Genomic DNA, 13,999 nt, shown 5'->3' with positions numbered 1-13,999 from the left:
ACCATTTATCTGGAAGGATACATAAGAAACTGCTAACAAGGCTTCCTACAGGGAGCAGGACCACAGATCAGGGAGACAGAAAACTTAGGCAGTAAGAACTGACTGGTCACTAACAGTCACCCCCACCAGAGTCACTAACACAGGACACTTTGCCACCCCTCCCTGCTTCCCTGCATCCCCCACCCTCCCCATTCCAGGCCCAGGGAGGAAGGTACTTTAGGGATCCTTCAGCTCCTCTTCTGTGCGCTGCCTTTAGTATCCACTTTGTTTCTCTACCCCATGACCCTGAAGACTTGGGGTAGCGCTGGCCAGAGGCAGGGAGGGGAGCAGAGGGCTGGAGGAGTCAACAAGGTACAAAAGAGGGTCAGTAAGTACTAATAGCAGGCAGTTGTGCCTACACTCACTCTGGGGAAGTTCATTTATATTCCAGAAGAAATAGCCCAGTGGTTCTAAATCTCAAAATCCCCAAATCCACCAGCCTCTTGTCAGAAAGTTTTACCGAGGGCATTGACTCCCAGAGGCCATGATGCTCTGTGAATTGTTCAAGACTGGTGGAGAGTAGGGATGAGTTCAGCCAGTGATATTCAGTGGCCTATGTTAGGTCGTTAGAGCGATCAGTGGCCTATGTTAGGTCGTTAGAGCGATCAGTGGCCTATGTTAGGTCGTTAGAGCGATCAGTGGCCTATGTTAGGTCGTTAGAGCGATCAGTGGCCTATGTTAGGTCGTTAGAGCGATCAGTGGCCTATGTTAGGTCGTTAGAGCGATCAGTGGCCTATGTTAGGTCGTTAGAGCGATCAGTGGCCTATGTTAGGTCGTTAGAGCAATCAGTGGCCTATGTTAGGTCGTTAGAATGATATGAGAGCTTAGATCCCCCTCTCCTCCCACAACAAGACCTCTGCAATATCCTGGTCTCCCCTTCTAACACCATGAGTCATATTTGAGCCCATTCAAGTGGTCCTAATAGTATCCTTAGATGACTACATTTTGAACCTCACTGTCAGTATGAGTTTCCACTGCTTTGTTAATTTTGCCGATGTCCTTATTGTGAGAAAAATCTATACGTTATTTGAACAAGAGGTGGGTTGAGAAGACAACTGCTGTCATCTGGTTGACATTACCCAATTACACAGAATATGTAAAGAGAGGTAGAGAAGTTGGCCTCACTTTAGGTTAAGGAAATAAGGCCTGTTGATGTTTTCAACTGTGGGCTCAGGATAGAGCGAGAGCTTGGATTTTGTTCAGTTTGAGAGATTTCTGTCCTTATGAGTGAGACTGATGTGGGCTCAGCGAGCCAAGGAGTCAAAAGAAAGATTTCTCGGACTCTCAAGGTCTGGTCGTAGTGCTCCTTCGTTCAGAGAATAGCATGGGGACAGGACCCATGGGCAGTGAAGAGCTGCAATGGGTTGAGGGTAGAGCTAAATTTATAAGGCATAGGTATGTGAGTTGCTTTTTACTAGACAAAGGAAAGATCATGTAAAAAAGTCGTTAAAATGGTATCAGTGCAGGTGGTGTCTGGTTATCGGGTGGTCGTATAACTTTGGATACGAATCAGGTTGAATCAGGTCAGGATGTCCTATACTTCCCGGAGGATGCTATAGATCGGTACGTAGGCCGGATGCCTTGGGCTTCTCTCCCTGGGGCAGCCTTGATCCTCATCAAGACTACTTCTCACCAGCTCTGTTGTAGGTGTTTATACGTCTGCTCATAATAATAAACGTACTGTCTTACGTTTGGCTGGGGTCACTTGGAGGCATCTTAACTCTGCATCTTACATGTGTCTTGCAGGAGAAAACTCACTTCCAAGACACAAACTACATCTCAGCTCCAAGCTCTTGCAAACTATGTACTGCTGCCAATTAGGCGAACCAGACAGGAGTCTGTGTAGCTTTGCACATGCCCATATCCAGCTGATTGTCTTTAAAAGCTATCAGAGGCCACATTATGTAGATTGACCTTACTAATGCTTGTGCAGTGAGGTTTTGAAAAAGCCAAGGACAGTTGAAATGTAACTGATCACCTACACTGGTGCTCATTAGGGTAGAGGCTTAGTAAAAGCAAGCAGCCAGCAATACAGAGAAGTGTGAAGTAGAAAGTGGTCAGATTTAATTTCTTTAATTGAGTTCTCGATGCCAGTCTCTTTCGCATTTCCTCTCCACAGGGTGAAATTCAGTATTCTCATTTGAGATAGGTTTTCCTCACTCATTTCATATTTTATCGGCATCCTCCTGAGTTTCCATTGCCTTTCTTGTCTCTTCTGGTCTAAAGGAATGTTTTAGGTTTTCACAGGGACGTAATTCACCCGCCAGTGTTTCATAACTTACAGCAGGTGGCGCTGTAGCTGCAGCTTTGCTGACTCGATGATGAGCCACGCTTGGATTTCTTTCTTTCGTTCCTTCCTTACTTATTACTTATTTATTTATTTAGGATCATGGTGTTTTGAGCCTGAGAATCTAGTTAAACTAGCAGTGTCCTGATAGAACCTCGGCTCCAAGAATGTAGGAGGAGAAAGGGAAAACTGATCTAAAGTTGTAAAGTCCTGGGCAAAAAGACGATTGTAGCTAGGTAGCCACGGAGACTGGCTTGGCGTAGACAAGGACATGCATGGGAAAAGGAGTGCTTCTCAGCCTCAGAGGCACAGAGGAATCACCAGGACAGCTCTTTATAAATCCACAGCTCAGAATCCCTGAAGCAGAAGCTGCAGGGAAGGTATGCAGACCTGTGCATTTTGGAAAAAGCTTCCCAGGTGATTGAGATAAAAAGTACACGCCCAGGGAAGTAACCTCCTTAGGTAATTGCTCTAAATCACTGTTTTATCCCACCTTCCATTCCCAACAAATAAGCTGTTTTTCTCTAGTTTGTTTTCTCTTTCTTTGTCTCTGTCTCTCCTCTTTTTTGCCTAAATAAAGATCATGTAAGAATCTTCACTAATCCACTAGGAACTAGTCCTCCTCAGAGTGTGTCATTTAGGAGATGGATCAGGGAAAGCCATAGAATGGTAAATCTTGACAATTAACAACTGCCTAGTCCCAACTTCTATAGTGCCAGGCACCTTCCTTCCCCATTACTCAGATTCTCTGGACAAACCGTATCTTTTTGTCCCTCACAGTTACTTCTCTGGCTCTTATTATCAGGTTTAAGCTGATTCTATGAAAAGGAAGGTGGGTGAAAGGATTTCCATTTTCAGGAACAGAATGATAATTTGATAGCTAAAAGCCTGACAGCCCCGTGTGGGGGGTGTTCAGCACACCGCCTCATATTCCACCACAGCGGCCATCTATCTGCTGTTTCTGGGGAAAACCAGCTAGCGAAGGATAACGTTGGGAAAATCAGTGTCAAAACCCCACTGACGAACTCTGCATTTTATTCTTTTTAAATTTGGTATGTTATTTAAGCCTAAATAGTCAAATACACAAGACTCCACCAATCTTTCCTTAAGTCTGTTATTGAAATGTGGTGGAATCCCTTCCTGAGAATTCTTAGGGCTGCCATAGATGAAGGTGAGCAGTGAGACAGGGATACTGCCTGGAGAGGCTAAATGGCTGACTAGATCTGAAAAGAAGGAGACACTTACTCTGATAATTTAGCCTCATTCCATGGTCTTGTCTTCAACTTTACATGTCTGGAAACTAAAAGTGAATCATTTCTTGAGGACAGACTCACATTAACCAGGCTCATAAGAGTCAGAGGAATGTCAGAATACCAACATCCTATTTATTAAGAGTTCATGCAAGAAGTCGACACATTCTCTTCCCTATGGAAAAACTCTATGTGGGAAGCCAAATTGTAATCCAACAGTCTTGGTCAGCAGGAATTAGAAAGAGGAATTAGCTGGATGATCTTAGTCATATACATGCCAAACAAGGAGGGCTTGGAGAGCTGGGACATTCCAGGACCTGCACTGGGAACTGGAGTGGTACACGGTTGGCCCACTATGGGAATTGGTGTGCAGAGCCAAAGGGCCAGAGTTTGACATGGAGAAGTGCCACACCACTGCCAGGTTGACTCCAGATTGACTCCCCAGCCCAAAGAGGGGCATTGCAAACAAAGCTAACTATGGTAAAGCCAGGAAGATGGCCACCGTTAGTGTGTTAGGCAAAGAGTGGGCAGCTGCAATAAGACCTCTGTCCATTCCCAGTGGCCACAAATAAGCACATATGGAGACAGATTTGGAGAAAAACATACAATCCCTGTTTTTTCTTAATAAAAACAAGAAATGAATATGATAAAAGTAATCCCAACAGTATGCAAGAATATACAGGGAAAAGAAAATTTCCTCTTCTCACAGATCCACTGCTAACAACTTCAAGCGGTGTTTTAGACACACAGTTGTAAGAAATTAATGCAATATCCTGAGGGTTTTTTTTTAATTGAGGTATAACATTGGTTCATAACATTATATTGTATATATATATATACATTTGTATATATACATTTCAGGTGTACTTCATTATATTTCATTATATTTCGATTTCTGTTTAGATTACATCAGATTCACCACCCAAAGACTAATTACCATCCATCACCACACGTGTGTGCCCAGTCTGAGGGATTTTTAAAGTGATTGTCTTCAAACTTTTACTTCCAGAGATTGGTTCAGTATGTGGTACCAGGAATCTGGAGTTTTGAAGCCTCCAGGAGATCCAGATGCATAGTTAGATTTAGGCACCATCAGGCTCATCAAGTTGCCTCTGAAGGAGGACTTTCCTGGCCCCTCTGCAAGACAGACCCCTTACCTGGGCTCTAGACGGTTCTCAGATGGGTAGTGGCAGAGCTGCCTTATGATGCTTTTGATCATTGTGTGCCAGTCTGACAAATCTCTTGCCCGAGTAACACAATCTTTTCTTAAATCTGTTCATTAAATTTCAGGCAACCAACCCAGGAAACTTTTGTATTCTGCATCTATCAATACATTAGCTGTTGAACTATGAGCATTTTGGTGTCACCTTGATGTCTGTTCTCTGCCCGCCCTTTGTGCTTTTTAAAGTGATCTGAGAATTTGAGGTCTGTGGGTTGAGGCAGTGAAGTCTCCATGAGAACAGCTGGCCAGTCATAACTTTTCACTCCTCATTCGTCTCACAAGGGATTTTTAAGTACCTATCGTGCTCTGGACATTATTTTGGGCACTGATGATAGAACAGTAACCAAAGTAATTCTTCTTGTAATGGAGCCAATTCTGGTGGAGTGAGATAGATCCTAAAACATCAAATAAAAAATAAGTAAGATGGAGATACAAGTCTGGAATTCAGGACAGAGATCCAAGGTATAAGTAGAAATTTTTTGAAGTAATTGACACAAAGATGATATTTAGATATGAAACTGAGGACATTCCCCAAGGGAGTATCTTAAAAGAAGAAAGGTCAAAAACCCAATGCTGGAGCATTAGTTCATGAAAAGATAGGGAGATGAGGAAAAACTGGCCAAGGAGGCTGAGAAGAAATGGCCAGAAATGGAGAAGAAAACCAGGGGAGTGTGGTGTCTCACCACGTGAAGACACTGTTTCAAAACCTTTGCCCCCTTCGTGACGGCAGACAGCAAGTTTTTTGTTTTGCATCAATGAGTGACATCGTTTGGGGAAATCAGAGTGTCTGGAACAGTCTAAGGAGGCCTCATGGAGGAAGGATTATTAACTTAGGGTCTAAAGGATGAGAAGGAATAGGATAAGAATGGGAAAGGATATTGCAAGACAAGGAGAATGTGCAAGCAGAGACCTAGAATCAAGAATGGTGAATTTGGAGGAAGTGTGGGAAAAGCGAGAGGTGCCTGGGAGCAGTGAAAGATCAACTTAGAGAGGTGAAGTGAGACTAAATGTGAGGCCCTGAGTGTAGACTTCTCCTGAATGAAGAGAAAACACTGGATGCTTTAAGCCAGTGACTCTCAACCACTGTCATGATTTTGTCCCCCAGGGGCCACTTGGCAATGTCTGCAGACATTTTTGATTGTCTGCGGGGTGGGATGCTATTGGCATCTAGAGGGTAGAGGCCAGGGAGCCTTCTAAAATATTCTACAATGCACAGGGTAGACCTTGCAATAGAGAACTATTCAGCCCCAAATGTCAGTGATGCTGAGGCTGAGAAACGCTGACCCAAAGCTCTGAGTGAGCCTCTCGTTTTTCTGCAGTGGGCACTTGAGCTGTACTTATTGCTGGTGCTTTAATGTTTCAAGGTTTAAACAATGAACTGCTATTTCCTCCCTGCCTCTTCCCACTGTCTTCCTGCTTTATTCTAGAGAGTAAAGTAGAAAAAAGTGTCAGCATCATATTACATATATGATAGATGAGGGCAGGGTGAGCATTATTAAGTTGCTTTTTTTCCTAGCTTAATTTCTAAGATTCCATCTTGTTATGCATTGAGCTTTTACTTCCCCTTTCTTATGTCTGTTATGCTTAAAAAAAAATGGAACAATGCAATTAAATATTGTTTTGTGGACGTTAATGTTATCTTAATGGGATTACCTTGTGCCAGATGCTAGTGAGGTATTTTTCATTTTCTGCAAAGCGTGACAGAAGGTGCTACGCAGAGTGTGCAGTATAGAGTTATGCTGGAAAGACAGCAGAGTGTAAGAGGCAAGTGTTTGCATCACATTACAAATGTCGAAACAAAAAGTGGAGAATGCAAAGATTCTCATCATTTTCGGGGTGAGGATTAAGAACTAGAGGGAGAACCTTCGGTGTGTTGAGTATAAAAACGGGTAGTGTTCTCCAGGAAGTGACAGCCTTTTTCTCTTTTCCAGTGTTACATGTTCCACATGTATGTCGGGGTGCGTGCTGGCGGGGGTATCGGTGATGAAATCGAAGACCCAGCAGGCGACGAATATGAGATCTATCGAATCATCTTTGACATCACCTTCTTTTTCTTCGTAATTGTCATTCTCTTGGCCATAATACAAGGTAAGCATCATCCTCAGTGAAGCTCAAGTACATATTGTTGAAGCTAACCTGAAAGTTGGTAAGAATGGCAAGTGTTTTTTGGAAAAGCCAAATAGAATTTATTCTTTCAGTATTTCTTCATTTGAAATATGTAGAGGGAAAAACAAAGAAACATGAGACCCTGGCGTAGGGGATGATGGCTACAGGTTTCTTTGGCCTCCTTTCAAATAACGTAATAGATAGAGCGCTGACCTGGATTTGATTCCCATCTCTGCTGCTTACTAGCTTTAAAACTTGGGGTGCGTGAGTCATTTAGCCTCTTTGGGTCTATCAAACGGAAATTATATAAATCTCTAAGCCATGGGTTGTTGAAAAGTTGTTTTAAAAAATGATGTACATTCAATGAGTTCTGTGAGAATGGTGTTGTTATTCACATTTAAAAAAACTGAGCCATAATAAGTCTAAGTAACTTGGCGAAAAAGCTAAAAAGTGCTATGCCTGGAATCCAAACCCACAGAGTCTAGACCCGTAGCCCCTCACTTACAACCACAGTGCCATATTGACCCACGAGTTCTTCCTTTTACTCCAAGGTAACTTGGAGTGTGGTGTTTTTCTCCCTCAGGAGGAAATCACTCATGCTATCTTTTTTCTGCTTACACATTTATCCTAGACTGAATTAAGTGTCTATAAATGTCATATTATCCTCTAACTTCAACAGGCATAAAATGGTACCCTTTTTTTCAGTAAAGTACTTGAGCAAATTTAAAGAATTCATAATCCATCGTTTATGTCTTTACTGAGTGTAACAATAATGTTTTTTATAAGAGGGCAAAGTCATAGAACAGTTGAAAGAAAATGTGCTTCCAGCAAGTCCCAGGAGACAAAAGGAGCTGAAACAAAACAGCACGATGCAGTTAGTGTCTGACTGTCACAATTAACAATGTTACGGAAAGTTTATTTATGAGGAACATGTGAAAAAAATGATTCGAGGCAAATTGCTCACAGTTAATATGGTCATATTTGATTTCCAAGTGAGTTCTTGAAAATCTTATGAGTGGAGTTTTCTGTACTTTACCACTATGAATCTCAAAGTTCTTTCTCGGCATGAAGCAGGTAGGAGCAGACCATCTCTACGTGCCAAGTTAACTAAAGGTTTTTCCTGTTCTATCATTTTATTTTTAAACCCCTTTTCAGGGAGTGTATGCCCCAGTAACTGAATGTATTTCTGCCCCCAAAGGGAAAACGCTGCTGCCCTCGTAGGAGTTGTGTGTGTACTCACACTTTTTACCATGTTCTGAGCACTTCCCAACATGGTTGTACGTTTTCTCTTTCTTGGAAGGATTAGCCAAGGGGCTATAGATTTAATTATTCTTCTTTGGTTGATACAGGTTAAATTGTGTCTTTATCTAACACTAGGTTTAATTATTGATGCTTTTGGAGAACTAAGAGACCAACAGGAACAAGTCAAAGAAGACATGGAAGTAAGTTTCTCCATTTCTGACTCAGCTCTTTCGTTGTGGTGGGCACTCACTTTCCTCTCTCCCTTTATCAAGGAATCACGAATGTGAGAGAAGGGAGTAAAGGACTTCAGCAACACATGGCTTCCTTGGCCTGTTTTCGATTCAGGCAATACATATAATTGAGCAGTGTGCTAGGCTGGAAGTGTGGTGGGCTCTGGGAGCAGACAGACAGTAATATGGTACCGTCCACCCGTCAAGGAGCGGGAGACAATCCATTCAAAACGGTGAATTCACTGACAAAGAAGTAAACAGGAGATTGCAGAGCTGTAGGTTGAGTCCTTTATAGGAGGAAACCCTGAATAGTCAGGTCTCCAGGGCTGGTGTCTCATTTCCTCTTGGTTGATTAGGGAAGTTCCTAAAAGAAGGAACCTGAGTCCTAAAGATTGCAGAGATATGGATTTGAGAGAGAGCAGGACAGTTTAGGCAACCTCCCCCCACCCCACTCTGCCACCATACACATCTCCAGGGTACCATTCTGTGAAAATGTCACCAACCAAGGTTATAGATACCAAGATTCTGATTTTAGGGAATTTGGTATGCACTTTTTTTCTTGGAAGCTCAAATGGTTCAAGATGAAGCATTGCATTCTAGTGATGGGGCTGGAGAGGAAGCCCTGCTAATTAAGAGCCTAATCATTCATTGGTGAGATTTATAGTGTAACTTACAGGCTGAGGGAAATAAAAGGGTTTTAAGCAGAGCAATGAGGTGATCAGATTTACATTTTAAAAAGATAGCTATGATTTAAAATATGGGGAATGAACTAGAGACTGGCAAGACCAGGGGCGAGGAAGCAGGCTGTCAGCATTTTCTAGGTAGGAGATTAAGAGGATTTTGCTAAAGAAGTGCCACTCAGGATGCGGGAGCCAAATGGACTCAAGCAGTCCTTTGGAGTTGGCATGAAAAGAAGTTGGTGATTGGCCAAATGCAGAGAATGAAGAGTTTGGAGCAACCAGAGATGACACCCAGGTTTCCAGCATGAGCCACCAGAAGGATGGTGGTTCAGTTACACTCAGAGTAACTGAGAGAGGTGACACAGAGGAAGAGCAGGTTCCTGGGTAAAGCTAAGTGTGAACCTGTTTAGTTAAGAGGCATTGAGTAGTGTAAAGATGTGATAGGTGCATGTTGCCTATCTGCTGTCAGCATCTGTGATCAATAAGGCAGGGAGAATTTTACCAATTATCTTAATCATTTAAGGCCCTCAAATCAAGGGCATTATAAACATGCCTCCAATGATATTAAACAGCTACTAATTCAAAGGGAAGATGAGCATCTGGAGCCACACGAGGACAACGATTATTGAATTCATTTGAGTTGATGCATATGAAATTCCAATAATAAAATGGAAGGCCTGCTTCCCCTTGGGTTCGGTGTGCCAAGCCTGCAGGTGGCAGACCTAGGCAGTGCTGCTCTACAGGCTGCATGAAGAGAGAGACGGTGGAGATGAGGGGGAGGCAGAAAGAGGAAGCACCCGATTCCTAGAGTAGAGGTTATTCCAGTATGTGTCCCTTGGTCAATTGTGTACCCAGCACAGTGCCTCGCTCATGGCAGGACCATCTCTGAATCGTTGATTGAATGCCTCACAGCTTGGTATTTGGTTTGGCCCTCCCCAGATGGAAATAACCTGTGCCTTCCCCCTTTGGTCATCAGACTTTGTCCAGGTAGGTACCAAGTTTGAGGTTTCAGTTGAGGACACAGTCAGTCCTGCCTTGATAACTTTAGTCAGTGTCATGAACAAGAGTGATCACTAAGCCTGGGCATTCTCACTTAAGCTGGAGAAAATAAGGAAGACATTGCTTTTCAGCCATTCTTATCCTGTCGTCTTCTTTCTGCATCCATTACTTCTTGCTACTGGTACCTAGGTTATTTAAACCTACAGCAAGATAGAGTTATGGCAACAGTTAAATTGATATTCATGGGAGTGGCACAGGCTTCTATGATGATCTTTTACATATATTGAGTTAATGAAATAGAAATAGCTGCCCCTAAGTGATAAGTTATGTTTTCCTTTCTGAACTCTGACATTTTAATATTTCCCTTTGTCTTCTAGACCAAATGCTTCATCTGTGGGATAGGCAATGATTACTTCGACACAGTGCCACATGGCTTTGAAACGCACACTTTACAGGAGCACAACTTGGCCAATTACCTGTGAGTGTCTCAGACTCCAGTGTCTCTCAAGACCCACCAGGCCCCCACCTCCACAAGCTTGAGAAACAGGAGAGGGATCCGCTTCTTTTTCTTTACGACTGAGCTCAGGCTTCATACACATCCTTGAGAGAAAGACCCACAGTCAGTGGTTCTCTTTTTGTCAGAAGTAGGTTGACTTAAGAAGTGAAGTTGCAGCCCTTCACATGAATGATTTTTCTAGAACGTGAAGTGAAAAGATGGAAAAGGAAGAGCGGAATACATGTGGAGCCTCTCAGAGCGCCTCGGCAGCATTTCATTTCCCACTTCGATTAAGAATCCTCTGCTGCTTCCTAGAGATATGCGAATCTCCATTTTTCTTTTCTGGGGGCCTACAGATCCCCTTAGGCACTATTGGAAACACAAAGTTGTATTTTTTTTCAATACATAGAAATCTGACTATTACTTGGGACTAGCCAAAATGGCAGTTTGGTAAAATATCATTCTTGGTCAGTTTCTAACCCAATTTTAATATCAAACAGAAGAGATGCAGAGTAGCATTGTAGCAAAAAAAAAAAAAAAAAATGTGGGCTTTGGAATTCACAGCTGTGTGACATTAGACAAGTTATTTCACCTTTTTAATCCTCGGTTTTCCAAATGGGGATTGCACTTCCTGCCCATGAGTGAATAAATGTGGATAGAGTTGCTGGAGGTGGGGTCTGGCACTAAGGCTGACATATAGGAGTTCCCAGGAGGTATAACTTGATCTGTGCACACACTTTAGCTCCTCTGAAAAAATATTTTAAAAGAAGGTTAAGCTTTTGATCCCCATGGTATTTTTTGCCTTATAGTTTTAACCCAGTTCATTGCTCTGCCAGCAGTGTGAATAGTTAGGCCATAGGGGGATCCAAAATATCTGTTTATGCTGCTATTTCCATGTAATCCATTTCTGATTCGTCTCTCTGTATCTGTAGGTTTTTTCTGATGTATCTCATAAACAAAGATGAAACAGAACACACAGGACAGGTAGGTAAACAGCGACTGTACACCATCTTCTGAGAGAAATGATGGAAAGAGGATGCCTACACGTTCAAACAAAATGTGTGCATTAAACATGAAGAGGTAGAATTACTTTCAGATATTAGTCATGGCATCTTAATGCAAAGTTCCTGTTATCCTGGATGAGTGTGCAAAGATTGTCTTTGTAGAAAAAGTCAAATTTTAATTTCACTTAAGAAAATGAGCTTTTGTTAGCTGAAAATGCTGAGTTTGGGTTTTGATAATTAGAAAGTTCTTGATTGCTTAACCAGATAGCAGATGATTTCAAATGAACTTCAAGCCATGGTATTATGGTCAGTTAAAAAGAATTGCATATTAAATGTCTGAGGTTCTCCTTAAGCTATTTGAAATTCTCCCTCCACAAATATTCACCTCCAGTTGTTAATAGTTTGAATTTGAAGGATGCAATTAATAATATTTTAAAAGAACTTCCAGAAACATATACCACAAATCGGTTTTTTATCATTATTTTATTACGGTTAGGATGAAGATTGATTATTTGTTTATTACTAGAAGTAAATAAGGTCTGGTAGAGTTAGGAACTATCTAAATGACTTGGGCTTCTCCAATTACATAATTCTGTGTATGTGATGTATATAACAACAAATTTGAGTTTCTTTCTTATATTTTGTGGAAACACAGAGATGTGGGGGATAGACATGAGGTTTAAACATTTCCTTTACATTTACAGGAATCTTATGTCTGGAAGATGTACCAAGAAAGGTGCTGGGAATTTTTCCCAGCAGGAGATTGCTTCCGGAAACAATATGAAGACCAGCTGAATTAAACTGCAACCCAGATCACCTCTGAAAACCAAACATACACACTTTCTCTCTCTCTCTGTCTCTGACTCTCTGACTCTCTTTGTCTCTTTGTCTCTGCTCTCTTGGAAACATCCTGCTGAGTTTGTGAATTGCCAGCATCGTATGCTTTCTGGGAGCAGTGAAGCTCTTTCTGAAGACCTGGCTGTGCTTCCCCCCCACCTTGTGTATTTTCTTTGAGAATAAAAACTGAGGAATAATCTAAAGTCATACACAGACAAAATAGGAACTCTGGAAAGAAAACCATTCTGGACACTCTCAGTCATAACACAGACAGACAGATTTCCTTTGGAGACTCCTGGAAGTCTCCCTGAGCTACGGGACATTCACAGACAAGCGTGGCAGCCACACTCATCCGGCCTCTTTAGTTCACCATCCTGAAAGGAACTCTCTGATGGTCACAGAGCACTGTAGCACTTAACAGATTGCCGTGGACACCAGTTACGAAGGGAAATAGTGCCTTACTCTATGTGGGTTGAGCTATGCAGAAGATATGTGCATGAAAAAACATCTTTATTTTCTTTTTGTCGACCTTTTGTTTTTCTTAGTTAGATTGATTTTGTGAGATTTTTTTTTCCTTTCCTCTTTTCTTTGGTAGGGGAGGGTAAGAAAAGCAGTTTGTGTGCACCTTTTAAAAAAGACGGGTGGCCTGTCTCAGTCGATGAGGCTCTTCTCATTCAGTTAAGTTCACATCCGCCCTCCCCCTGCGCTCCTGCTGTTATTTTGGTAATGCTCTGATGCAACATTGCAACTTTATGAAATCTTTGTATGAAAACAAAAAGACTGCAAAAAATACACTTTCAAAAGAAATAGTTCATTGCATGTTTATTATGCAAGTTTAAACAAACAAAGAAAACCTTCAGAAGCAAGTTGATCAACGTGAGAGAATTTTCACGGTAATTATACTCATAGTAATAAAGTGTCGTGGGCTTAATTGTATCTTTGGAGCCAGTGTCATCCACCAACAATGTGATACGTTATGAACTTGACAGTAGTTTTGGGTTTTTCTCTTTCTTTAGGCCACCTGTCATCAGTTGTTGATTAAGGACTTCTTGTCAGGCCATTTTTTAATCTCAAAGCTGAAGCAATATCCATTCAGGGATTTCATCAGTTGCATCAAAAAACACGGATGATAATATCAATCACTCCATTTTGAGTCCTTTTAAATGTAATGCTAATCTTTACAAATAAAAAGGCAGATTCAGAATGGAAGCAAGGTCATTTTGCAAACATTGGAGCTCTTTTATTACAGTCTGCTTGTTAATTTTAGAATTGTAAAACTGCTCTGATTAAACTATTTAACTAACTTTCTCACCCTCTTCTTTCTCCATTTCACTTATAACCAGGACCTGTTATAAAACCTTGAGCTTTTAACTCGAGGAGTTGAGGGCCATCCAAACAGGGCCCTCTGGCCTTTCACACTGTCAGACTTCCTTGTTGCTAAGCAAGTTGGCTGCATTTATGATTACGGAACCTCAGAGTTAGCAGGCATTTGAATCACCTCGCCCCACCCCTGTCATTTCGCCATCTTGAATTTCGCCATCCAGGTTTCTTGAAAACCACCAAAGACAGAAAAATCACCATCTCCCAAGTCGTTTAATTTTTGTACA

At 41.8% G+C, this 13,999-nt stretch overlaps 1 protein-coding gene across 1 annotated transcript in view; it reads left to right on the top strand.

Annotated features, from left to right (window-relative positions):
* RYR2 (ryanodine receptor 2) overlaps positions 1-13,696 on the top strand; it is a 682,530-nt gene extending 668,834 nt beyond the window's left edge. The window contains exons 102-106 of the mRNA XM_070228795.1: positions 6,730-6,886; positions 8,282-8,346; positions 10,433-10,533; positions 11,484-11,535; positions 12,260-13,696. Coding sequence (XP_070084896.1) covers positions 6,730-6,886; positions 8,282-8,346; positions 10,433-10,533; positions 11,484-11,535; positions 12,260-12,355 — 471 coding nt within the window. The 3' untranslated portion in view covers positions 12,356-13,696. The remainder of the gene's footprint in view (positions 1-6,729; positions 6,887-8,281; positions 8,347-10,432; positions 10,534-11,483; positions 11,536-12,259) is intronic.
* Positions 13,697-13,999: the final 303 nt, after the last annotated feature.

This window comes from Equus caballus, chromosome 1 (assembly GCF_041296265.1).
Source record: "Equus caballus isolate H_3958 breed thoroughbred chromosome 1, TB-T2T, whole genome shotgun sequence".
Classification (NCBI taxonomy): Eukaryota; Metazoa; Chordata; class Mammalia; order Perissodactyla; family Equidae; genus Equus; species Equus caballus.
The sequence above is the reverse complement of the archived record's forward strand: the minus strand, read 5'-3'. Positions and strand labels throughout refer to the sequence as shown.